Source organism: Melanerpes formicivorus, unplaced genomic scaffold, assembly GCF_026170545.1.
Source record: "Melanerpes formicivorus ecotype bairdi unplaced genomic scaffold, bMelFor1.0.p_v2 SCAF_7, whole genome shotgun sequence".
Classification (NCBI taxonomy): Eukaryota; Metazoa; Chordata; class Aves; order Piciformes; family Picidae; genus Melanerpes; species Melanerpes formicivorus.
In genome coordinates this window covers 13,509,683-13,535,361 of record NW_027142359.1, presented here as the reverse complement: position 1 = coordinate 13,535,361, position 25,679 = coordinate 13,509,683, and the positions used below count along the sequence as shown (strand labels likewise).

At 38.5% G+C, this 25,679-nt stretch overlaps 1 protein-coding gene across 2 annotated transcripts in view; it reads left to right on the top strand.

Annotated features, from left to right (window-relative positions):
• The window catches only part of ADGRL4 (adhesion G protein-coupled receptor L4), a 74,551-nt gene extending 58,085 nt beyond the window's left edge, over window positions 1-16,466 (top strand). For both annotated transcript variants that reach the window (XM_068141117.1, XM_068141116.1), the window contains 3 exons: window positions 12,470-12,561; window positions 14,152-14,320; window positions 14,798-16,466. In XM_068141117.1, the coding sequence (XP_067997218.1) occupies window positions 12,470-12,561; window positions 14,152-14,320; window positions 14,798-14,860 (324 nt within the window). In that variant the 3' untranslated portion in view covers window positions 14,861-16,466. The remainder of the gene's footprint in view (window positions 1-12,469; window positions 12,562-14,151; window positions 14,321-14,797) is intronic.
• The last annotated feature ends 9,213 nt before the right edge of the window (window positions 16,467-25,679 follow it).

Below are 25,679 nucleotides of genomic sequence, written 5' to 3'. Positions count from 1 at the left end.
AGCAAATCCTGCAAGTTGGGCTCTGAGGCCCATAGCAGTTCTTTGAGCTACCAGGTCTGTAGTTATCCTATGAATGAAGACAGCAGACAGACAATTTCTTTTTTTTATTCCCACCCCTTTGCCTAAATGAAGCCACACAAAGGAGCAGTAGCTGGACAGCAAACAGCCCTGTGGTTGGTTTGCTATTTTTTGTAATGGAAATATTTTGTTATAACTTGTTTTCACAACATTCACATCTTTATTATTGTCTCATCTTAATCATGCACTAATAGACCTTGGAGGAAAGGCAACCTGCTTTCAGGAAGCTGCACTTTTTTTGAGGCAGTGGACAGCTTGTTTTGATGGGATGATAGCAAACTGAATCCTGAACTGCAAGCAGGATGTTTTCAAAGTCTGCAGGAAGTGAGGTCATTTGATCACACTCTGTGTAGGTTATTGTCTAAGGAAAATATGGAAAACCTTATGGAAATAGGCACCAGCTCTAGAAGATTAAGTTGATGTTAGATGTCTACTTTGTGGAAGGCATGGCGGTGGCAGTGGCAGTAATTGTGTTTTCATTGTCGAGTCTTCCTGCTCAACATACTGAATGGGCACAACCACAACAAAGATAAAACTCTTTCCAATGTAGTGTCTCTCAGGAAGTCTTTTTAATTAGTGAAATCAATCTCTTTCCAAGATATCCTCTCTACCCAGATCTGATTAAAGAAAAACAAAAGCAAAAACACCCCAACAATCAAAAATGCCCCAAACAAAAAAAGTACCCTAAACCAAACAAAAGTCCACACAAAAACAAAAAACCCAAACAACCCAAAATAAAAACAACTAACCAACCAAAACTAATTAAGAATGCTGCAAAGTACTTTTATATATATATATATATATATATATATAAAAAAAAAATTTTGTTCTGGGATAATCAGGGCATCACAATCCTCATATAAAAGCTGCAACATTTGCAGCTTCGAGGTACCTTTAATCCTGAGCTTTGTCTACTGACAGCTTTGAGTTTGCAGGTTTTCCAAGATAGCCTGGAGAGTTTGGATACCAAATCTCTGGAGAGCTGTTCTTTACACAGGATTCTTGCACAAAAACATTAAACTCATTGCCAGAACAAATGCCCATGTACCCGAATGGTGTTTTCAGTTTGTGTGAATGGATAACCAGGAGGCTTATGATTTGGATTATTCTGTAATATGCCTTTGAGAAAGCATATAAGTGATGAACAAACAGTTCCATACCAATGGATTTTCTGTCGCAGGGCACACTGGACTTTAAATCTGCAGTAATAATGAAGCATTGGGAGTTCAAGTGTTTATCAGGAGTACAAGCTTACTTCTCTGATTGCCTAAGCAGAAACACTACTTCCAAAGGTGTTTGCTTATTAATATCGAGATTTTTACTAGAATTCTTAAGTGCAAAGCAATGGTCTTGTTGATCTCATCTAAAAATTATTATTATTATTATTAGATTGGTGACTGTACATGAAAAGGAGCAGGTCAGAAGCTCTTTACATGGAGTCAGCAAAGAAAAGGCATTTTAAACCTTTGTAAAACAAGCTGCAGGCTGAAGATAATTTCTACAACTTATTTCTTCCTCCTAATACTTGTAATCTTTAGAACCACAACCATTTTAGCTAAAACTATGCAGTAGATTAGATCAAAGCATACAAGTATGGAGAAATTTTTAATAACAAGTATTTAAACTTTTTAATAGAAAAGTGAGTTTATCACAAGCTTTAAGGGACAAACATTGACACACACCACAACTCATGCCTGATAGAGGCAAATGCAAATATAAGGCCCAGAGATAAAAGGTATGAAAATGTGGTGGGGGGAAAAATCCCTCAAACATTTTCTTTTGTTTTGTGATATGCTCTTACAATAATAATCTCTCTGTAACAAGAACTTAGTAGAATGGAAATAACTGTTTGTCTGAAAGGTAATGTGTCTGTTGTTCTAATGAGCATGTAATGTCAGCCAATATCAAACTCCTTCCCATTGTGGAGTACTTCTTCATGGCATTCCAATGTCTGCCATGACAGCTTGCTCTGTGTTAAGTGGGAGCAGACCTATGCAAGGGGTTTATTCTGCATCAATAATGGTTTTGAAGACTTCATATTCTAAATTCTCTGGCCACAGGGTAAGTGTCTTCACTTGTACCTATTGTGAGGGATAGCTATATGTTAGTTATCCAACTAGCAGTTGCAATGTCTTTTGGAGGGGGTAGGTAAAGACTATTCATACTATACTTATGAAAGTCTATAAGCCAGTAAAAGCAAAATTTGCTAAAGAATCACTGCTGCTTTTAGTGCAGCTAAATGTAACCCTTCTAATATGTATTTCTCACAGTACATTCTCCCACTAAATCTGTTCAGTTGAGCTTCATGCAGCACATTCAGAATCATCCATGATAAAGTGATATACACATTTGCAGTATTGACAGTCATGCAGGCTTTGCTATTGTTCCCACTGTCACTACCACAATAAATTGGCACATTTCTGTGATGAACTAGAGCTCAGAAGTGTGACATGTAACGTTAATATGTCCAATTTGCTGTTTAATAGGATAAATCTATAGGTATCTTTGGGTGAGATCACCTCTGTAATAACAAAATACAGATTTTGTCTTTGAGGTTTAGAATATTTCCATAACTGAACATCACCCAAATAATCCACTCTATGGCTTTTCTCCAAACATTCTAGCACTGTGCAGTGAGGAGGTGGCTCCTGTATGCCCTTCCTTGGTTTACTCCTCTAATGAGTATTTTCAGGGACCCTCAGACCCTCAGGTCTGGCTTGGCTTTGAGTTCCAGCTTCTTGAAATAATTGGTAATTACAGTATCACAGTATATTAGAGGTTGGAAGAGACCTCAAGAGATAATTGGGACCAACCCCCCTGCCAAAGCAGGATCACTTAGGGTAGTCCACACAGGAATGCATCCAGGTAGGTTTTGAAAGTCTCCAGAGAAGGAGACTCCACAACCTCTCTGGGCAGCCTGCTTCAGTGCTCTGTCACCCTCGCTGTTTCTCCTCATGTATTTGTAGTTGTAGTGTTTGCAACTACAAAAATGGCTTATAAATGGACCCTGTAATTTTCAGATCATTATTGTATTGCATTTGAACATAACAGCCAAGAGTAGCTCCTGGGAGAACCATCCTCATAAAAAAAACAAGTCCTTTTTTATCAAGCATTCCTGTGTGTAGTAAAAGTAATGAATAATCAGCGGTAAACCAAAAAAAAAAAAACCTCAAAGAATTGCAGTGATTGATTAACCATACTATTTTGAACTTCCCATGTAGAAATGAATGGGCAAATGAATAAAATATACAGATTGCAGTTGCAAAATCCAAAAAAAAAGAAAGTGACACATGAGTGATGAAAGTAGGCTAACAGCAGAGTAATGCTTTTCAGTAAGGAACTGCCTACATACTCATTAGAGCTAGTCGATTACTTAAAAATATATTCATCAGATAATTTATTTGATTAATTTTCCTATTATTTGTCAAATAATTTATTCAACATAAAAGGTAAAATTAACGGAATAGTGCATTCATCAAACCTTATTGGACAGCTCTAATACTTATTCAGTTCTGTACATTCAGACTGATTCAGGATCAGTAATACTGCTGCAATCAATGCAGAAAAATTTCCTGGCAACTCCATTACTCTGCTGTTTCCTCATATGCTCGCAAATTTAGTGTACTCAATCTAGGCCATTGAAACCGAACATCTTTCCTGCAGGAGAGTAAATACAGAAAGATTTAAAAGTTTACTGGCTTTCAGACTTGCATCTTCATTACTCTTGATAATTTTTTATATTCTTAAGACTACTACAAAAAAAGTTGTTTAACCTCTAATCTCCATCACAAGAAGCCATACCACCCTCTCACTTTTTTTAGTGAATATGCTTTGCAAAATCCTGTGTATCTTTTTTTTCCAAAGGGATATATGTGAAAAATGCCTAGTTATGTTTCTTAGAAGAGAAAATTATACTTTGTACTGTTTACCCTATGTTTTCCAGAAAATAGGCAGTTTAAACATTGTTCTATATCTACTTTTGTTAATCAGTCTTCCCTTTTAGTGAAAATAAATTTCCTACAAGGACTAACAATGGTTTTATTATTTTTTATGAAGGAATGTTAGTCCCCCTTTCATTAGTCTCCATTGCATTTCTTATGCCATTGTGGATAAAGTGGAGATAATTAACTATGTAGTAGCATTAACACCGAGTCTGCAACTTTGGTTGAACCAATTAACTTGAACTGCAGTGTTGTTCAGCAACAACAATATCTGCTGGGCTAAATAATCACTGATTCAGAAAGTTCTTGACCTGTTCAAAGGACAGGACCACCTTGAATCTCCAAGATACAGCTTTTATACTGCCATTCCCAATGGACCTCCTGGCTGTGCAGACGTCCTGAGATGTCCTTCAGCTTGGTGCAGGTTAATGTCTCAGGCATCCTTCTTTTCTAGCAAGAAGGATGCTCACTACCTTAGAAAGAACACAACTGCCTGAAAACTGCTGTTTTGTGTAGTTGTTTTGGTGGTGTGTTTTTTTTTTTTTTTAATTGCTTCATATTCTCTTGGTGGTTCTTTATATTGCCTTGTTTTAAGCACAATGTGATAAACACTATGCTTACCCTAAACTGTTAATTGAAAGGACACCATAGATTTGATTTAAATAGTTAATATGGGCTGATAATGTATTTTGGACTTTCTTAGTAATTACATAATGACTATATCCACACTACATATTTTCTCACTTAAATCTCAGTTTTCTTCTGCTATACTACTTTCCCTTAGATTCATCCCTTGCAGGCATTTGCAGAAGAAAATTTAAATTCACAGTAGTAATCACATGTGAATAATCTGTTTGGCAATCTCACTTGGTCATTGAAAGAGCTTTTTGCGGCTTTGTGTAAAATAGTAAACCACAGCATAGGATTTTGTGACCCAATCCACAGGAGAATTGTGAACGTTTCTGAAAAGCAAAGCACCAAATCCCTTAGAGGATCTGGCAAACTATGGAAGGAATGGACAGCTTTGTGCCAACTATTCACACTCCAAAATGACAAATACAGCCTGCTGTCAGACCCAACATTTCAGTCATGCTTCTGATGCTGATGTTTAGCTTTGCAATCCAATAAGAAACAACATTGAACCCAGAAGTCTGAGAAGCTGTTTGCTTTGATGAAAAATAAAGAAACCCCATTATTCATTTATTTATTTACAGCTTGATGTAAGTGATCTAAAAATATAAAGGAAATATTTAATTGAATCTAAATCAGCATCTCAAGATATGAAAAAGAACAGCTGTGAAGTATTCTTATACAAAGAGTAGCTCTATATGAAATTGATGTATTTCCTGAGAGAGTGTGAAATAAACTCATTTAGGTATGTTTTAACTTTTAAAATAGTTCTAATCCTGCATCACTGAAAATATTTCCCCAAAATATTACCTAAAGTGCATCTATTGCTCTTTTCATTACATTTCATACTTTCAGATAAGATTGCGTACTTAAAGCATTCAAGAAGGTATATTCACTGGGGACATCGTAATGAGATAAATCAGTAAAGAGAGAAACCCAGACTGTTTGACTGCCAGCTTGTGTCCAATTGTATGCAATTAATACGGCATAAATTTTCAGTTTGAAGCTTAAATTGTTGTATTGTTAATAGCTTAATTCCATTCTCCCCTGACTGAAATAACGATGACCCACGATGTTGTCATTTTACCCAGCCATTAGCCGTATCAGCCAGAAAGACAAAAATGTACTGCTCTCTGTAGCAGAATTCAGACCATCACAAGCTTATTAATTCAAACACTCATAATGAGGGTCATTGTAAAGACTGATACAGGTACAGCTGCTCTGAACTTCAGACATTTTTTGAAAGAGCCAAATTCAATATGATATATGTAAAAAATTCAAGTATATGCCTAAGAGAGCAGCAGGAGAAATTTTCTCATTCTTTTTTGTGAGATCTGACATCAGCATATAGATGGTTTCATCAATTATTGAGACAGAGACTAAGAAAGGAAAAGGGAATGATTTGGGGGTTTCATTTTTGAAGTTTGAATGTAAAGTGCTCAGACTGAATCAGAACAAGTATGTCTGAATATTTAGAATTAGCTGCTTCTTTCTTATACCTTCTCTTCTTTGTAACACTAGAGAGCCTTGAAAGGCTGGTGTTTAAAGTTTTTTAATAAGTGTTGAAAGTCAAAGGATATTTTGAAATTACCAATTCCTTTTTAATTCCATAAATACATGGGTATTGGAAATAGCCAAAAAAACCTCAGACATGTATTAAATAATTACTTGTGTTTAAAAAAAGAACTGTCTTTAGATAGTCCAGGATGAGGAATTGGGGGATGAGGGAGAGTCAGATCTCCCTGCACCAGTGAATTATTTATATGGCATGGAACAGATCCAGCAGGGCTGATGGAACCATAGCAGTGAACAGCTAGTACAGAGGCTGGAGAAACTAAGGGTCATAGACTAGTTTGAATATTAAGTGCAACAGAAAATTGTGCCTGTCTCTCCAGCATTCTAGCTAAATGTCCTGTCCACAGGGATTTTCATTGTTCACAAGTGTCCTTTCTGATTAATCAGAAAAACTATCCTAGTCAAGAAGTCTTTCCTGGTGCAAGTATAGTCTAAAACAGTAAATGTCTTTTAGTGCTAATGAACTGACATTTTTCAACAGAATAATGTTAGGCAAAATCTCCTTAAATGCCTCTTGTCCTTTTCTGTTTCACTTTACTGGATGCCCAGGTACTGACTGAGCTACTGCCATTAAAGATAAACCATTTCCATCTGAGCTTTCAAGTGCCTTTTTTTTTTTCTTGCTCAAAAAAAAAAAAAAAAAAAAAAAAAAGAGAGAGGAGAGGAAGGAAAAAAACCCAAAACAACTTCTTAGTCACTGAATTTGACAGCTGTCAGCTACCTTAATAGGGCAAAATGATGACATATTACTTCACTCAGTATCTTATAATTTAATTGTAATTAATTATGAAAGAAACTACAACTCTTCAACATAAGTGCAAATATTTTTATTTGCAGGCAGGTGTTTTGCATGCTTTATTAAATTTTGTGTATTTCATACCATTCAGCTCAGCTGAAAATAACTATCATTCCACTCCTACACAGAGAGCATTTCATGCAGTCTGAAGGACTAACATCATATTTACTTGAGGATAGAACATTTTGTTACTCTTCCAGTATGTAAAATATGTGCATTTAATAGTGGAATTAAGGACCTGTTTTAAATATAGCAGTTGCTAAGCAATATGATATTAGCACAAACTCCAACAGCTTGGAACATTTAGTGCTTTAGGACCTACATGCTCATTTTTGTATTATTACTCAGTTTGCAAAATAGTTAGTAATCAGCTGAGAAGCTGGCAATTTGCTTCAACAATAGATGAGATTGTTTCTTAGTGCTCTTCTGTATCCTCATCTTATGAAAAAGAACCAGGTAAATATTATGTCTTGAACACCACTCTATTTTCTTCTACAAACTGTGGATGGGTGAAATTCTGCTGCAGTGGCCCCAGAACTACTAGGAGCAGAAACCAAAGCAACAGTACTTTGCTCTACCTGTGCCCACCACTGGGCATTTTCCATCATCAAGGAAGCCTGTGCAGAAGTACTCTGTTCAGCTAGTGGGATGCAAATATGAAAACAGATTTGTGCAGCCATCCTAGCCCTACAGCTACAGCCTTTCTTCCTATCCTAAAATACATGTGATTGATTGAACAGAGGTCCCCAGGCTAATTCCTTTAGCAAAACATTCTTATTGTTGAAAGATTATTAGGAAAGCGCAAGGAAATTTATCTGAATTTGCAGTTGCTTTTTCTCTCCTGCAAATTTCTTTATAAGAGTAAATTATTCAGATCGATGCTGTGGGTCAGATTGTATCCTAGGACTTATACAACCCCAGACAGCTCTGAACTCTTTCTTGCCTGTCTGCTGTATCTTACCCACCAGCATCACCATTATGAACATGGGAACTCTACTATGGAGATCCCCAAAACACAGCTGCAGAAGTTTGCTATCCTGCTTAATAGCACAGTCTGCATCCATGATACATGGAAGTGCTGACCTTCAGAGTGAAACCTGCAGTTTCCTCATTTCACAGTTCTGTCATCGGTTTAATGGGGCCAGAAGTCACTACAAAGTCCTAAGTCCTCATGACTGTTCACATAGGTGATCTCCCCAAGGAATACTTACCATCCAACTAAAGACTTACCATCCCCCTTTAAACCCAGTCATGAGCGCACAATAAAACCTAGATCATCAACATTTGTGGGTACCTGGGGATTATCCAGGGTTATAAAGATACATAAATATAGTTGCCCATGTCTACAGAATCATGATATCATGGGATCCTGATAATTGCCTTTATTTAATGTCTATGCCACATAAATGTATTTTAAGTTTCCTACCATTTGTTCATAAACATACCACAATGTTTCTTTAATCTAAGAAAGCTAAAAATACTTTTACAAATATCTTTAAGGAGAAATTATTCCCTGAAGATGCTATGAGTAGAGGCTGTTACTATATCAGCCCTTGTCTTTGATTAACCACTTAAAAAAAAAAAAAAAAAAAAGGAATAGAAGGAATAGATTAATTATTAAAATCCATCCTGTAGTGCATCTGAGCATGCTAAGTGAAACCTGATTCCTATGGAATCTCAGGGGGAGGGAGGGCTGAGATACTCAGCACCTCACAGGGTCTGGCTTGCAGAGAGAAAGTCGAAGGTTTTCTTTTTGAAATAATAGGGACTGAGCACACTGCTTACCCACTTTGAGGTGGCTCATTAAATAAAAAACAAGCAAAAGAAAATAAAAAGAAATAAAAATAATTCCGTTCTGGGCTTGGAATCAATGCAATTCCCCTTTAGCCTATTAGACTTGCCGAGAAGCCCCTCTTAGGACACGCAGCAGTTTCTCTAACTGCTCAGCCATGTAATAACTCTGAAAACAAAGGCACAAGTCACACTGCAATGCTGTTATTCACTTGATAGAACTGTGTCCATGCCACAATATTTCATGCTTTGAGTTTGCCCAAAGCTGCGGAGTAGCTCTGCTCATTACACAGGTAACTTCTCCCCAAAGCCAGCATGTGGCAGCAGCAGCAGTCCCCAGGCTGGCTCTTTCCAGACCTGTGCAAAGCCTGACCTGAGGTTGGTTTCACAGTTGCCTGCACATTTTGCTCTACTCCAGCTTACTGCCTCTCTGGAGACAGCATGCCTTATGTTTGCCAATTTCATTCTCATTCACCTTGCCTGTCACCTTAAGGCAGCCTTAATTATAACATCATCAAAGGTTTATTCAACAAGATCTGAAGATTGTGCTTTAATTACAAACATGAAAACATGTGATTACAGCCAAAGTAATATAAAACACAATATTTGGCTATAAGTAGCAGCTGAAACCTTTTTAGATGTTTCAGTGTCTCTCACACAGAACTCCCTCAGTTTTTTCCAGCTGGAAAACTGGGAGGAGCCATAATTCCTTGTGCCTATCTCTACTTTTGATTACTTTTGCAGCCTACTACCTCCATTTCTGCTCATTTGAAGCTCATTTTCGATACAAATGTACATGTTTGAAGTGATTGCATCTCTGACCAGACACTTTGGGTGATTTGACTTCCCATGCCATTTGTTGAATAATGTATGGCTCTTTGGGCATAACAGGTATACAAAGGTCATTTTCCCTTGAGTCTCACACACTCCATATTCTCTATACTCCTACTCAGGCCAGCTGTCCAGCATAAACATTTTATTTTACATTACCCAGAAATAGTGAAGGCTACTGGTATGTTCATAGTAAAGAACATGCGGAGTATCAGGCTGAAGAAAAATATGCTAAGTTTATAATATCTGTTGAATTACCAGTTCTCAGGAAAGGTCATGCTTGACACATTATTCACATTTGCTAGGTTTTTCTCCTGGATTTCCCTCTGAGTTTGTTTTTACTGGGTTTTTTTTTGTTGTTGTTGCATTTCTGTATCACACGACAGTTACAATGACTTTAATGTTACCTATTTTGTCCTCCAACGGCTAAAATGCAGTTCCAGAGGCATCTAACTTCAGTTAAAAAGAAAAAAAAAATAGATATATATATGTAAATGCTAAGGTGCCTAAAGTTACTGTTTTAATACAGTGAGCATTGTGTAAAGGCAGACTATGCACTTTGCTACGGATATCTTTTATTAATGGAGTGTTTCAAAATGGGGCAAAAACCAGCTTAGAACTTTAATAAATCTTGGAAATGACCAGATGTTTCAGAAGTTAAGCTCACCCTCATTACCCTGTAACACTACCTCCTGCAAGGCTACCTGAGATGTATTATACAGTAATTGTGCTCTGGCAGCTGACTGCAAGAAGGTGGTTTTAACCTCTCCAATTCCCATGATAGGTATAGATTATTCCCATTAGAATAGATTGATGAATGAAAAGATCATAGTTAATGGGTATTACTTTGATGAAGCGGGCCAAATCCTATTATCCTGTGCAACGGACAGTGTCAATATTATGTGTGTAATGGAGCACTGATGGGACAAAGAGAAATGGAGTCCACTGCCACAAGGCCCCACACCTGCCCATTGCCCATTCCATCCTTGCTCAGCAAAACCTCTGCAGCCAGTTTATGTAGCTGAAGGACAAGAGGGTTTGGCCCATAGAGCTTTTTACAGAGCATGTTAATGGCAAGAGGAAGGCTTTCTTTGGTATTAGTCATTTTGATGATGGGCTGGAAGAAAGGAAGTTTGGTTGCATGGTTTGCACTGCAATCTTGATAGCAGTTTCTGAAGAATCATCAATGTGTGCACTGTCCATGCCTGTGGTACTTTGATCACATTTCACTCTATCTTTTGCAGTTTCATAAGTACATTAGGTGGGTTATGCAGATTCGGTGTGTGCAGTAAATTAATTGATATATTATTCACCAACAAATATAAGATTAAAAAGTAAGTCTGCATATCATTACCCACAACTGCTGACTGACTTATAATTAACTTTGAAAAATTGCTGGTTTAGGAGATATTATAGATTACAATTTTAAATATAAGGAGCTTCAGAATAGCTCTCATGATCAGTGCGAGTACAAGGTATTCAATGAAGGCTTAATTCCCTAAACTGCTAATCAGCTCTATCTCCTGTCTTATCAAATTGTAAATACATTATTCTGTATTAAAGTATGAGCATGCAGCTAATTAAAGCAGTGCCTGCATTTAATATCAGATACTCCCCCCTTGACACCACAAAAATGTTCTAAGGACATACATAACAAGTGTTAACAAATGAAAGTGATTCTTTTTGAAGTGATGCTGTGCTTGTACAGCAGCCTTTGTTTTCACTTTGGAGGAATTTATTTTTTTTCAAGAAAAAGGATGAAGGAAGGAAACCCACACAGTCTTTCTGGAGAAACAAGTTGAGGAAGACATTAATTCTATTCGGCCTACAGCTGGAAGCTCACAGGAACCCACCAAACTATTACAACCAAGACTCTACAAACAGTATCTGGATGACATCCAGCTAATATTTGGTTCCTTTACTAACATCTTTTATATATTCTGATCTTAAATGCTGCAAAGCAAAATAAGATTTTAATTTATTTTTAAAGCAAGGAGGTAAATACAGTCACATTATTACAGAAATGTTGTCTACATTTAAATGAAAAATTAGTGAAGCCTAGCTGAGCAAACAGAGGTTCAGAACTATAATTGAACACTCTTTGCAAAACTGCTTCCTTTAGTTGGTTTTGTTGGGTTTTTTCCTGTTTCAAGCTCAAATAAAGTAATGACACTGTAAATAAGGCAGGGGGAAAAACACACTGAAATTACTAATCTATGAAACAAACATAAAATGTAAGAGAGAATAAGCAGCAGGGAGCTCTTCAACCAAACTTGGGGTTTTTAAAATTGTTTCTGTAAACCTCAAAAAAAAAATTATGCTACTTGAAAGTTTTCACATGCCAAAGAGCTCAGAAAATGTGACGTTACTAAGGTTATTCAACAATAGGCATACATTTTGTCAAGATCTGTGTATTATGGCATAGCAGAAAATCCAGGGAGGGGAGGGGCTTTTGGGGGTTCCCCTCCTCTCTCCTCTCTCTTCTCTCCTCTCTTTCCATCTTAGAGAAAAAAATTTCCAGCAGGAACTTGAAGTGATTTACCAATAAAATCAATAAACATTTGCACACTGTTGGTAGTGATACTGTTGAGATAAGGCAGAGTTACAGCCCTGTCTGATCAATGTTATTACAGGGCTCATATTTTTTCATGGAAGTGGGGAAAAGAAAAAAAAAAAAAAAAAAAAGGAATTTTTGCTCTTCTGTCACTGGATTCTGTAGGTTTAATTACACAGAAACTTTACCTGACTTGTTTCATCTATGTAACAGTTGCATTAATTCAAAAGCATCCTGCTTTTAACTAAAAGTTCCTTTCTCCACTCCTCTCAGGTTAATTTGCTGGCTTTCGGAGTGATTATTTATAAAGTATTTCGACACACTGCAATGCTAAAGCCAGAAGTTAGCTGTTATGAAAATATAAGGTAAGTTTGCCACTTACAAATACAAATTCTACCTTCTGTAAATTGAAATGCAGACAGAGATTAAAATGAGTATTCGATTTAATAATCTGGAAGATTTTAAGAAAAACATTTATTATTTTTGTGTTTTATTTCTGCTATCCCCTCATACAGATTTAAAGGTAGATTTTACAATCTTTATTTCCATGGAGCAGTATTTTGTACAGCTGACACTGGGGTTGTGTGAGAGCTCCATGAAAAATATGCCCGGTCTACATCAACCAGAGGGTAAAGGCTGATGGTTAGGTTAAAGAAATAATTGTTGTCCTTTCTTCAGTACTTTCCACAGCCTCTGTGCAAGCCAAACCAGATTTCAAACCTCATGCCTGAATTGGGACCAAAATACTTGCCTTGGAGTAACAAGGAATTCAGTGATATGAGAATCAAGACATTCATGTTATTTGTAAAAAGTCTACAGTAGGACACTGTGCTTCTACAGTGTTAGGGGGGCTGAGGGGGATTCTCTCCAGGATTTTTACTTTGCATGCTGCTATGATTTTTCCATCAACTTACTCTCTTTAAAACTGATTTATAGAGACCTTGAAAACCGTTTGTGCAGGAAAAGCTGAACTGTACTACAGGGAACATTGAAAACAACTTACTGTTTGTGTTGCTTAGGAACACTCCTGCAGTTTCAATGCATTGCACTAGATTTATAGTTAGGATTTAGCAATTGTTTGATTGATTACTTTCTCTTATTCCTCACCCTTCATAGCTTCATGTGGTGAGCTGGTTTTAATGAAGTTGAAAATTATTCATTTCCAGAGGAATGGTGCTAAAAACGTCTGTTGTTAAAAAGAAGTCCTGCAATGACTGGGCTGAGAATGAATAAGAAAGTAATCAGTGGCTTCATTTCCAAGACACCATGCTGTAATTGCTCAAGTCTGCGAGCAGGGCTCTACAGCGTGTTGGGGGAGGGTGGAAAATCATAGCAAATCAGTTCCTACAATTTTAAAGCATCAATACCCTGGCCCAGGAATGTTTGAGAGTATTTGTGTTCTAATATTATTTAAAAAAAAAAAAAAAAAAAAAGTAGAGAGAAAGCTAGGAAGTCTAGTTTTACAACTGTCACTGTCTTTTGCAGTGAACCTGAGAGGCAGCCTGGGAAACCTTTGATGTGATGCACATGTACTGACCTAAGAGCATACTGTACCTTTTTCTGGGTTATATTTTGTGGAAGATAAGGGGGAGGAGGAAAAGTGGGGGAATGCTTCATAACAGACATATGTTTTTCCTTGGGGAATTACATGAACAGTAGATTTAAATCAAATCATATGGTGCTGCAGTACACTAGAGAAAATATATCTGAAGATTAAAGAAACCAGTGTTTCAAGGCCCTCCAGTTTTACTCCTTTGCTCCTCTGCAGTGATTATGTGAGCTTATTTGTGCCATGGTGCTACAGCACACCCTAAAGAGCAGTCCACATATTTGCACTTCTCAGGCCTTTGCTGCTGTGAAAAAAATTGTCTAGGCAGCATTCACCATCAAAATCAGTGAAGGATGGAAAATAACACATGCCTGCATGTTGCTCACCATGTTTCCTATCTCTCTAGATCCTGTGCCAGAGGTGCTCTTGCTTTGCTCTTCCTCCTTGGGGCTACCTGGATATTTGGGGTTCTTCATGTTGTCCAGGGATCCGTGGTCACTGCGTATCTTTTTACAATCTTCAACGCATTCCAGGGGATGTTCATCTTCATATTTCTTTGTGTATTGTCTAGGAAGGTAAGTGTCCCATTTCTTGTGGGAAGTTACTCAGGCAGTCTCATGAACCTAAAAAAGCACAGCCTTAAAGTGGAATTGTGGTGTTTTCTCAGTGCGAGGAAATTGTTGTGCCACTAATGAGGGAGAGGAAGAAAGAGAAGTAATTCTGCTCTTGACTTTAGTGGAGACAGAACCTTTTTACCTTCTCTGTTTTAACACCAATGTACAAACCAGAAAAAAGTTTTTTTTTAAAATTGTAAAACTGTCTGCAGTGACATTAACCCAACAAAATAATGCAATGTGTGAAATAAAAATCACTTCCACTCTTCCCAGTTAGCAGCAGGATTCACCCACACTATACTGACACAATATTTCCTTCAGTATTCTGTCTACCAGTCAAAAGCAACCCCACCTTTAAACATCTGGTGATAGAAGTAGAAAATTAGTTTAAAGACATATGAATATATTTCATATTTGAATATTATATTTTTATTTCAGATCCAGGAAGAGTACTATAGGTTGTTCAAAAATGTTCCCTGCTGTTTTGGCTGCTTGAGATAAGCGGAAAGAAACCACGCATCACCATCTCAGTGGAAGAAGGGAGCAACAAAGATGATTTTGTTGTGGATATTACAGGAAAAAAATGTGGTCTTATAAAAGTATGAAATGACCCAGGGAGCAGACATGTCTCTTAATTGAACTACTGACTGGTTTTGTGCATATGTGTGCATTCATGCAAAGCATTCATATTATGCTGTATACAAACAGTACACAGAACAACCCAGATTACTGCAAAATAAATATTAACAAAGACTAGGGAATTTCTAAAGAAGCTCAAGACAATTCAGAAGTTAGATTTTGGTTTTAATATTAGAAATATCTGCAGTTCTTGAAAACATGATACCAAAGCCCAAGCGGCACAGCAGATCTTATGAATTGCTTTGCTAGTGGCAACACGTTCACTGTCTTTTTCTAATAATGACCTTCTTACACTGTTATATATGGCCATCTGCAGGGAATGGGTTCCATTAAAGAGTCAATTGATAAAGATCTGCTCCAGCCACGACTTTTGAAAACATTTCTTTTAATTTAAAGTAGATTTTAAAAGGAATTTGTTTAATATTATTCTCTTATCACTCTGAAATATGTATTTGTATATTAATCAATTCTTTATTTTTGTAACTTTAAAAGAACTGCTTAAATCTAAAAAGCTGAGGTCAAATCTGATACAAGAACAGTGGGACAGCAATTTTGTAAGTGAAAGATTATTTTGTGAATACTTTAGGGGGGGAAAGTATGGATCTTGTTTTATTTAATTGCCAAAAAGACTGAGATCTGCTAAACCGGCACTATGATTTTGTAGGCTGTGGGAAGAAGATGCTTTCACAACTTTGTCACTTGATAGAGAGATTTGGAATCCAGACCTTGTAAAAATAAAGTGGTAGAAATCATCCCTGCAGAACAATACAGATTTAAATTCAAGGTCATATGCCTCAATACCACATAAAATTGTAATTACAGTAGTTTTCTCTACTCATAGCATCTTTGAGTCAAGCAATTGTCTTCCTCAGAAACTTCTGGTTTTGAAACACTTATCCTGTGTTTAACTGTGGGAGCTTGCATCTGCTGAAATCAAAGGGAGCATTTGAGGTACAGGTTTGCTGGATCAGGACATAAACACAATGCATCAGCAGTTCCACTTGTGACACCTTACTTTTAAAATTAGCATGCTTTAATTTCACCCTTTTAGCCCCTAGCTTATATGAAGTGCTGAGCAATCCTCAGTCCACATGGCCTTCTCAGGAAGTGTCTAGGATCTCAGATAAAGCCCAGTATTTTTACCAGTAAGACACTGTAAATATGTAGTTGTTAATAACTCCCATTGTTGTGGTGTCTGTTAAAATAAAGCACTACTCTGAATTTAATTTATATTGAAGGAAACATTTTTGTAGGTAATGGTCTCAGTTGTTTATCTTTTTCTCCACAAACACAAGGCCTTCATTGTATGCATGGCAGCAGCATGCTTCATATAAGTATATTCTATGTCTGTGAAAATTTTGGCAACAAAAAAAAAAAAGTCTATTTTCTAAAAAAAGAAAAAAAAATCCAAACTCTGTTGGTCCTTTGAATGTAAAATATGTGAATAAACTCAAGTGCTTAGCTTTCACTTTTCAGTATTTCCCTTCATTTAAATAAATACAGTGGTAAAGTTTGCCCTGAATTATTTGCTGTATTTCCTTTGTTGTTGTCCATATTCTTCTTGGCTTGGGAAGATGTGGGTATGTAAGAGTACTTTTAGAAGGGTAACTACTAATATGTCATTTTTTATCTCCTGCAGAAATGTAATCTATAAGTCTGTCTCAAGAAGGAAGCATCTCTTGTAAACGTATAATAACTTCAGCCTGCTAAGTGAGTTTGAAAAAGTTCCTTGGGAAGAAAATATACTATAAAGTCTTTAAGTTACAATAGTCCCTTTAATGAAAAGAACTGTGCTTTCCAGACTCTGCATCAGATCTTCATTGAAACTCTGTTTTCCTTACAAACAAGGATGAGTTTTCATCTTTAACACAGCACTTAAGGAGCAGAAAAGTTTTGTTTAGATTCATTGCCTTAGAGCATAAAAGGATACTGTAACTGTCTCCCCTAGTGCATGCAGAAATACTGATGGGAAATAAAAGGGTTTATCTTTGTAGCTTTTAGTAACATAAGCCCCAACCTAGCAGAAAAAGATGAAGAGAGACAATAGACATACACTGAAAAAAAGAGAAGTTTCAGCAAGATATGAGAAAGAACCTTTTCACTATGATCACAGACAAGCATTGGAAATGGCTGCCCAGAGATTGTGCAGTTATGCTAAATTCTGTGATTTTTTTTTTAAGACTGGATAAAGTCCCCAGCAACCTTATCTGACCCTGTTTTGAGCAGCAAGGTGAATGAGATGACCCTCAGAGGTCCTTTACAGCCCAAATTGTTCTATGAGTCTATGACATGAAACATCAAATCAGAAAAATAAGTTAGGCATTAGTTGTGATTTTGCTTAGTAAATGCACTGAAGTGCCATTCATCACCTGAACAAACTGTTTTTCCAAAAACAAGTTTGTGCAACATATTTGTCAGATCAACTGGTTTGAAAAATAAAAACTTTTTTCAGCATCTTTTCAGATTACATGCTTTTGAGAGATATATGACATCTTCAGGTGGGCCCAACAGGAGAAAAACAAAAAAAATTAATCAATGATTGACAAGACAGATAAAATGTAAAGTGTTAAAGTTTCACTCTGAAAGCGAGTGCTTGCTGAAGGGAGAAATTGTTTCCATTAAACCAATCAAAGAGGAATTTGTGTTCAGTGTTGCATTTCAAGGTGTGCCTCAGAATATAATAAATAAGGTCTGCATTAAGAAAGACTGTTTTATTCTGAAATAATTATTTCCTCAAAGAATTGGAAGTTTATTTCAAAGAAACCACAATGTCTAGGAGTTAGCATCACAGCCTCTGGAAGGTTCAGTCTGCCAGAGCTGTCCTGAGGAAAAGATCTGTGCTCTTTACCTACTGGAATGAAGCAGACAGGCATTGAAAATACCACTAATAGAGTTCAAATTTATGCCAGACTTTCCTCTACTCTCCAGCTCAACTCAGAATGTGGTTCAGCCAGAAATTTTCCAAGCTATGCGTCTTAATGACCTGCTTGATACACAAGAATATAAAGTCAGTGTGTATATGATGATGAGGCTGAATGAACAAATATTTTCAGGGCTGATTCCTTAGGCTGTGACACCCTGAGCATTCATTTTGTCACTTTTAATATCTTTGCCATCATAGTCCCTTAAAGACCAGTTCAGGATCACACTTTTGCCAGATGCCAGTTAGTCACAGAACCTCCTTCTTTGAAACCTAGACAGATGAGATAAAAAAAGCCAAAACTTAACCTATGAAGAAAGTTTAAACAGTCTTTCCTTTAGGAAAAGAGATAGTGGGGGAAGAATTATAGAATCGTACAATTGTTAGGGTTGGAAGGGACCTCAAGGATCATGTAGTTCTAATCCCCCTGCCATGGGGAGGGACACCTCACACTAGATCAGGTTGCTCATAGTCACATCCAGCCTAGCCTTCAAAATCTCCAGGGATGGGGCTTCCACCACCTCCCTGGGCAACCTGTTCCAGTGTCTCACCACCCTCATGGTGAGGAATGTCTTCCTAACATCCAATATGAATCTACCCATTTCTAGTTTTGTTCCATTCCCCCTAGTCCTATCACTACCTGACACCCTAAAAAGTCTCTCACCAGCTTTCTTGTAGGCCCCCTTCAGATACTGGAAGGCCATAATTAGGTCTCCTCAGAGCCTTCTCTTCTCCAGACTGACTAGCCCCAACTCCTTCAGTCTGTCCTCATAGGAGAGGTGCTCCAGCCCTCTAACCATCCTTGTGGCCCTTCTGAGGACATGTTCCAGCACCTCCAGATCCTTCCTGTGATAGGGGCTCCAGAACTGGACACGGTACTCCAGGTGGGGTCTCACCAGAGTGGAGTAGAGGGACTCATTGCCAAAAACCTGTTCCAGCCTCTTGCTATTCTTTTTACTTTGTTCTCTTACATTCAGAACTCGCAGCACTATTGTGCTGTGAGATTACAGAACTGAAGATGCTACCTCATCAAAGTCATGTCCCCAAATTATTTTTGTATGAAACTAAGTCTTTAAGATGGATGCTGACTTCAAAACAGCTGGTCATCTGTGCATCAATACTTCATGTAAACACAACCAAAATGCCAAGTGCCAATGCATGAAAGCATTTTCACAAGTTACCTAACTCCCTGCCAGCTCAGCTTTCATGGCCATTGTTGTAGACAGCCTGTCCATATAGACAGCAACCTCATGAAAGACTGTACTGCCTTTTTCAGGCTTTGTATCTCCATGACAACCCTCCTGAAAAAACCTTATGGAGAACCAAGAGCCCTCACAACATCCACAGTACAGATATATTATTCTATGATTCCCTGACTTCACCAGGAGCCAGCTATAGAGCCACACATGGGACCTGGAGGTGCTGGAAGTGCTGCTTTGAAACAATCTGCAAGATGTGACTATCAGAAAGTACCATAAGGCCATCAACTTTACTGTTGCACAGCATATTTGACAGCAGCAGTCCTGTTGGGGGAAAAGAAGCAGCAGTAAAACTAACTGCTGAGAATGTGCTATTTTTCTCCCTCAAATTGGAACAAACAAAATATTTAAAAGCATTCAGAAATTATCATGAAATAAAAACATGACTTTTGACTGATTCTGTTTATATTAGCAAGACCTTATTTCTTGTAGAGGCCTCCTTTTTACCTCTTCCCAAAGCAAGGTTGAACTTTCCCAGAATTCCTTTTTCCAGAGCTATTCCTTTAAATTTGTCAGAAGCTTTACTTCTACAGCAGCTGTTTTGTAGCTCATTGTGTCTTCTTGTTTTGCCGGTAAGTACTGAAATTTTATTGTATATACTCTTTTAGATTCCCAAGGAAATAGCATATTTTCATCAGGTTTCATAACATAAGGGAGTTCTTCTGTTTTCTGAAGCATTCCTGAATATTCTAATTAAAACTATCTCTAAGGCTAGCCATCATTCTTTGCTGCAGTGAAATAGGCATCCTCCTACAGTGTCAGTCTTTGCATTTATTTGTAACTATTTATATAAATGCTGCAGTCAGCTCCAAATCCACGTAAACATACCACCGTTTAAGTTAATTTTGTAAGACTTTTGTGAGACACTGCTGAATAAGTTAGTCAAATCCAACTTGATTATAAACAGTTCTCTTTTACAATAGCTAAGTTTCCCATCTATGTTTTTAAGAGGCAATCCAGTTCATCTTGTCAAAAGTGATGGGAAATACCATGTCTCAAATACCCACAATCAGTTATATTTTAATCTAGGCAGCAATGTTTCCTCCTGCACTTGGCCCACCATTATTGGGCTTAATGGATTGAGTTAAAGGCAGAAATATTCAAAATCCCCATCCTCTCTCTCTTTGAATGTTTTTACGTTAAATAGACTTCTGGCACCACCTTGGCTTCTGATGGGTTTCAGAAATAATTGTTGATGATACAGTAAATTTGTTTTCCATCCCTTGTGTTTAAATCCCAGTCTTACAAACACTGATGTATTTGCTCTGTTTTATGCACGACTAAGTCTTTGGCATTAATGAGGCTGCTCATGTGCATAAAGTTAAGCATATGTGCAAGTGTTGTATGATCAGGGTCTTAGGATGCCAATTTGCAGTAATAACAGATTTGCATAATCTTATGATCCCAAGCACTGGGTTTCCTGCTTTGTTCAGGTGTTTTTCATTTGCTGATGAGTATTTTCCTTTTTTCTTTTTAAAGGGAACTTAGAGTTGCTTTTCTTGCCACTCCTGAGCCACTATTGATTTCATCTCTGTCTTCCCTAATGTATGAATTTTTAACTCCTGTCTCCATGCTTACAAATGCACACCTTAACTGTGTTAGTATCAGCTCATTTATGTTTGTGATGAAATATCAGGTCACACTTCTTAAGATGAAAATATGTTCTTTGCTGTTTAAGAGAGCTGCAAAAATACCCTGTGCAAATATCCATCTAGGACTCATCAAACTCCTGTACACAAGTCATGGCTTCTGTCATGAAGAGGCTATGCCCTAGATTAAATTGGTAGCAGCTGTAACCCATTGAGTAGAGATGCCAGCTACAAGAGAGGCATCTTATGCAACTCTTTGGCACTTTTCATGGAAGCAGAGAAAAGTAAAGGATATCCTCACTGAACTTATAGTGCACGTCCTAGTGAAGGATGATCTTCTTTCTTATGCTTAGCTCTTCTTTATCTTTGTTACAGTCAGCACTTAATATCTATAATTCCTAAAGGCTTCAGGGTTTGACTTCTTTTCTAAATGTCCCTTTTTAGATAGTCCCTTTCTGAAGGGATGGGGCAGAGCCATGTATCCATCCTTCTCTGACAGGTACTAATGAGGACATACCTATCCAAAGACCATTCCCTCTGTAGTTTAACCAGCATCCACAGTTTATCTGCAATTGCTTTCCAGGCCTCAATCTCACTGCACAGCTGAGGAGGCTAGGCACCACATTTGGCTTTGCAATGAGTAAGGGATCTCAGTGCTGTGACAGGGAAGCAGTGAGAGAGATGGGATACAAAGGTAAAAACAGTGATACTTGGTGAGTAACAAAACAAAGGCATGGCCCTCCTCTGGACCCACTCAATCAGGTCCACATCCTTCCTGTATTGAAGGCTCCAGACCTGGACACAGTATTCCAGGTGAGGTCTTGCCAGAGCAGAGCAAAGTGGCAGAATCACCTCACTCAGTCTATTGACCATGCATCTTTTGATGTGGCCCAGGATGCAATTTGCCTTCTGGGCTGCAAGTGCACACTGTCTGCTCATGTCCAGCTTCTCATCCATCAGCACCCCTAAATCCTTTTCCTCAGGGCTGCTTTCTAACACCTCATGCCCCAGTCTGTATTGAGTGTGAGGATTGTTCCAGCCCAGGTGCAAAACCTTGCACTTGCTCTGGTTGAACTTCATGAGGTTCACTTGGGCTCACCTCTCCAGCCTGTCCAGGTCCTTCCAGATGCTATCCTGTCCCTCTGGTGTAAGAACACCACACAGCTTGATGTCATCTGCAAATTTTCTGATGGTGCATTTGATCTCACTATGTCATTGGTAAAAATGTTAAGCAGTACAGCTCCCAGTATGGACCCTTGAGGGACACCACTTGTCACTGGTCTCCATCTGGACTTTGAGCCACTGAGCACTACCTGCTGGATGAGCCCATCCAGCCAATTCCTTATCCACTGAACAGTCCACCCAGCAAATCTGTATCTCTCCAACTTGGCAAGTAGGATATTGTGGGGCACCATGTCAAAAGACTTGCAGAAGTCCAGATAGATCACACCCATAGGTTGTCCCTTATCCACTGACATAGTCACTTTATCACTGAAAGCCACTACGTTGGTCAGGAAGGATTTGCCCCTAGTAAAGCCCTCCTGGCTGTTTTGGATCACTTCCCTGTCCTCCATATGTCTTAGCATGTCATCTAGGAGGATTTGTTCTATGGTATGCCCAGGCACAGAGGTGAGGCTGACAGGTTGGTAGTTCCCAGAGTCCATCTTTCTACCCTTTTTGTAAATGGGTAAGATGTGTCTTTTCTTATAGTCACCAGAGACTTTACCTGACTGCCAGGACTTTTCAATTATCGTGAAGAGTGGCTTGGCAACTACATCAGCTAATTCTCTCAGGACTCGGATGCATTTCATCAGGTCCCACAGACCTGTGTATTTTCAGGTTCCTCAGCTGATCACACACCTCATCTTTGCTTACATTGGGAAGGACTTTGCCTGGTCTCCATCTTGTGGGCCATCAACATGAGAGCCATGAGGAGAGTGGTTGCCAGTGAAGACTGAGGCAAAAGTTGTTGAGAATCTCAGCCTTCTCCTTGTTCATTGTTACTAGTTCCCCACTGTTGCTCATTGTGGGGGGTACACTTTCTATAACCTTTCTTTTCTGTTTTATGTACCTGTAGAAGCCTTTCTTGGTTTTATTTACATCCCTTGACAAGTTCAGTTCCAGCTGCACTTTGGCCTTTCTGACCTCGTCCCTACACAAGTGGGCAATGTCCCTATACTGTTCTCAGGATGGCTGTCCCTTCTTCCATTTCCTGTGTAGTCCCAACTTGCCCTTTAGTTTGGCCAGCAGGTCTTGACTCAGCCATGGCAGTCTCTTGCCTTCCTTGCCTGGTTTCTTACACATGGGGATTGAGATCTCTTGTGCTTTATAGAAAGCATCCTTAAAGATCTGCCAGTTCTGCTATGTTCCCTTGTCCCTGAGGGCCATTTCCCACAGGGTCCTACATAAATAATCTCCGTACTTAGAGCAAGTGTACAACAGTTACACAAAAACATTTTCTAAAGTAAGCTATCTTTCCATGTGGTCAATGTACTACTTGAATGGTTAATAACTAACTGAATGACCAAAAAGCTAGTTTCTCTCAACTATGTACCATCTACTTCAAGTCCATTCAGAAACGATCATGTTGTATGGCTATTTTAGGCCTCCTCCTCCAAATCAAAATTCAAGCAGTACTAATAGAGGATATTACAACTGAGAACTGTACCATGTCTCTTCTGTGTACAAGAGCTGCTGGGGAAGGACCATATGTAGTGACAATGGAGCAACAGTATCTTTTCCAGGCCTTCTACAGTGCCAAAGCAGGCTGATGTCTCAGAGGCTTCACCTGTCAGGTTCTGCAGATGAGTGTTTGCCAAAGCAAACATTCATTCCAGGAGTGCAGCCACATTTCAGATCTCCCCTTTCTATAGCAGGAAGAAAGGAAGGGAATTTTAAGCAAAAACATGCTCTGCATGTGGCTCTCAAGCATTCTTCACGGAGGTAATGAAAAAATCTGTTTGCTTTCATGACAAAAGCAGTGGTTCATGTGGGTTCAGGTTATTTTAGGTGCCCAATGAAATAGATGTATTGAAATAGCAGAGCTGATAGCAGTATAAATTTAGGGCATGTCTCCAGCTGTATGACAAAGTGAGCATCTGAGGCAGGAGGCTGTCACTGAGCCATCAGGGATGGTGGGAGACATGCAAGACTTGGCCCAGAAGGAAGCGCTGCCAGGCCTGTTACTGGTGTGCCCACCATGGCAAGCTGCCAAGCTGTGAGACTCAGTGGGCGGCTGCTGCTTTAGGGAACCAGGAAAAAATCCCAGAGGGAACCTCCTAAGGAAAGCTGTGCTGGAAGTCCGAGATAAAGTGGAGGGGGGGCAATGGAAAGTGATGTTGATGGTAATAAAGTCTTTTGTTCAGTATTACATGAGAGCATATTTTCTGTGATCTGTAACACTGGTGCATTTAAGAGAGCTTCTGCAGGTTCCTGGGATTTAACAATCCTTTAGTGAACCTAAATTTCAAATTATAACTCCCACATCTGTCAGTAATGAGGGCTGCAAAACTTTAGAGATTTCTGAAAGCCATCTGGAGTCACAGAGAGCAAAATCTCCTGAGGTCAGCCCAGGAGGAAGGTATTAACCCGCTTAGTGCTGGTGGGAAAGCAGGAAAGACAGTATTACTAAATCTATGTTTATCTCAAGGCTTTACTGCAATTATTTTCAGTACAGCATTTCTTTGTCAGGCCAGGGCCCTTGAAAAGGTGATTTTAAGGGGAGTCCAATAGAGGCTTCATTGTCTCTTCACACATGTCACAGATGGAAGTAACTTGAGGATATCAAGCACAGGTCTTGGAGGGGTGGAAATGGCAGCAGGGAGCATCCCTTTGTGTCCTGCCTTTTCAAAAGCAGTAATTCCTCTTCCTTAAATACCTGTGTTCCCTACCAGGGGCTGCTCTTGGGGGCTGCACCTGATCATAGCTTCCAAGCTCTGGCTTGGCTCTTGCAGGCAATATTCCTGTAACAGACAAACCTGCTTCTCTGCTACTTATTTTTTTAAATGGGTTCAAAAGTTCTCAGCTTCCTGACGACTTTTTTTTTTTTTTTTTATCCTTTTGTTTTGTACCAATCAGTTAATTTGCTGCCATCGCCCTCGGTATCTTCTGATCTTAGGCAAGCTGGTTTGGTTTACTGGTGCCTTTATCGCCACATTACAGACAGCAGTGAGGAATGCAGGTCAGAAGGGAAATAAGGAGGGACGGTTCTTTTGAAATGAGGAGGAACAAGGTCAGGGCCATGAAGCAGACGGGAGAGAATGGAAGTGCAGAAAAGGGATGTATTTTTAAAACAAACTCATGCTGTACTAATCCAAGTGCTATTCAGTTTTATCTCACTTTGCCTGTATATTGCTAGAAATCTGTTTTTATCTTCCTTTGTATCTTTTTCTCTTTCTTACTCTGCCTGCCATAAAGTCTTCAGAACATAACTATTTTTTGAATATGTTTTATGAAGTGTTCTGTGTATTTCACATGACATGCTTTTATTAACTTCTGATCAAGAAGTCTCTTCAAATGCAAACATTAGAACTGATCAGAAATGGGAATATTTATCACAAAAAGTGATGGTTGTTGCTTTGAGATCACTTTACTTTTTAGTCAGAATTTCTGTTCTAACCAACCACAGAGCTTTCTTCTTTCAGTTCTCTTCCAATTACTCCAGATTTGCAGTCTTTTTTAATTCACACTCCTGTAACTTTTGTCTTCTTTACAAAAGGGAAAGAGGTTTGGAAGAAACACATTAATTGAGCAGTTTTATTAGAATAAAATTATGCTGCTTGGCTTTGGAAGGTTTGTGCTCATTTGAGTCAGCGGGATGATCCGAGATGCCTGTATTTGTTTTTTCCACTGGTCTGTATGTCCAGGGTGAACAGATCACTCCCACTTTCTCTCTCACAATGTTCTTGAGTACA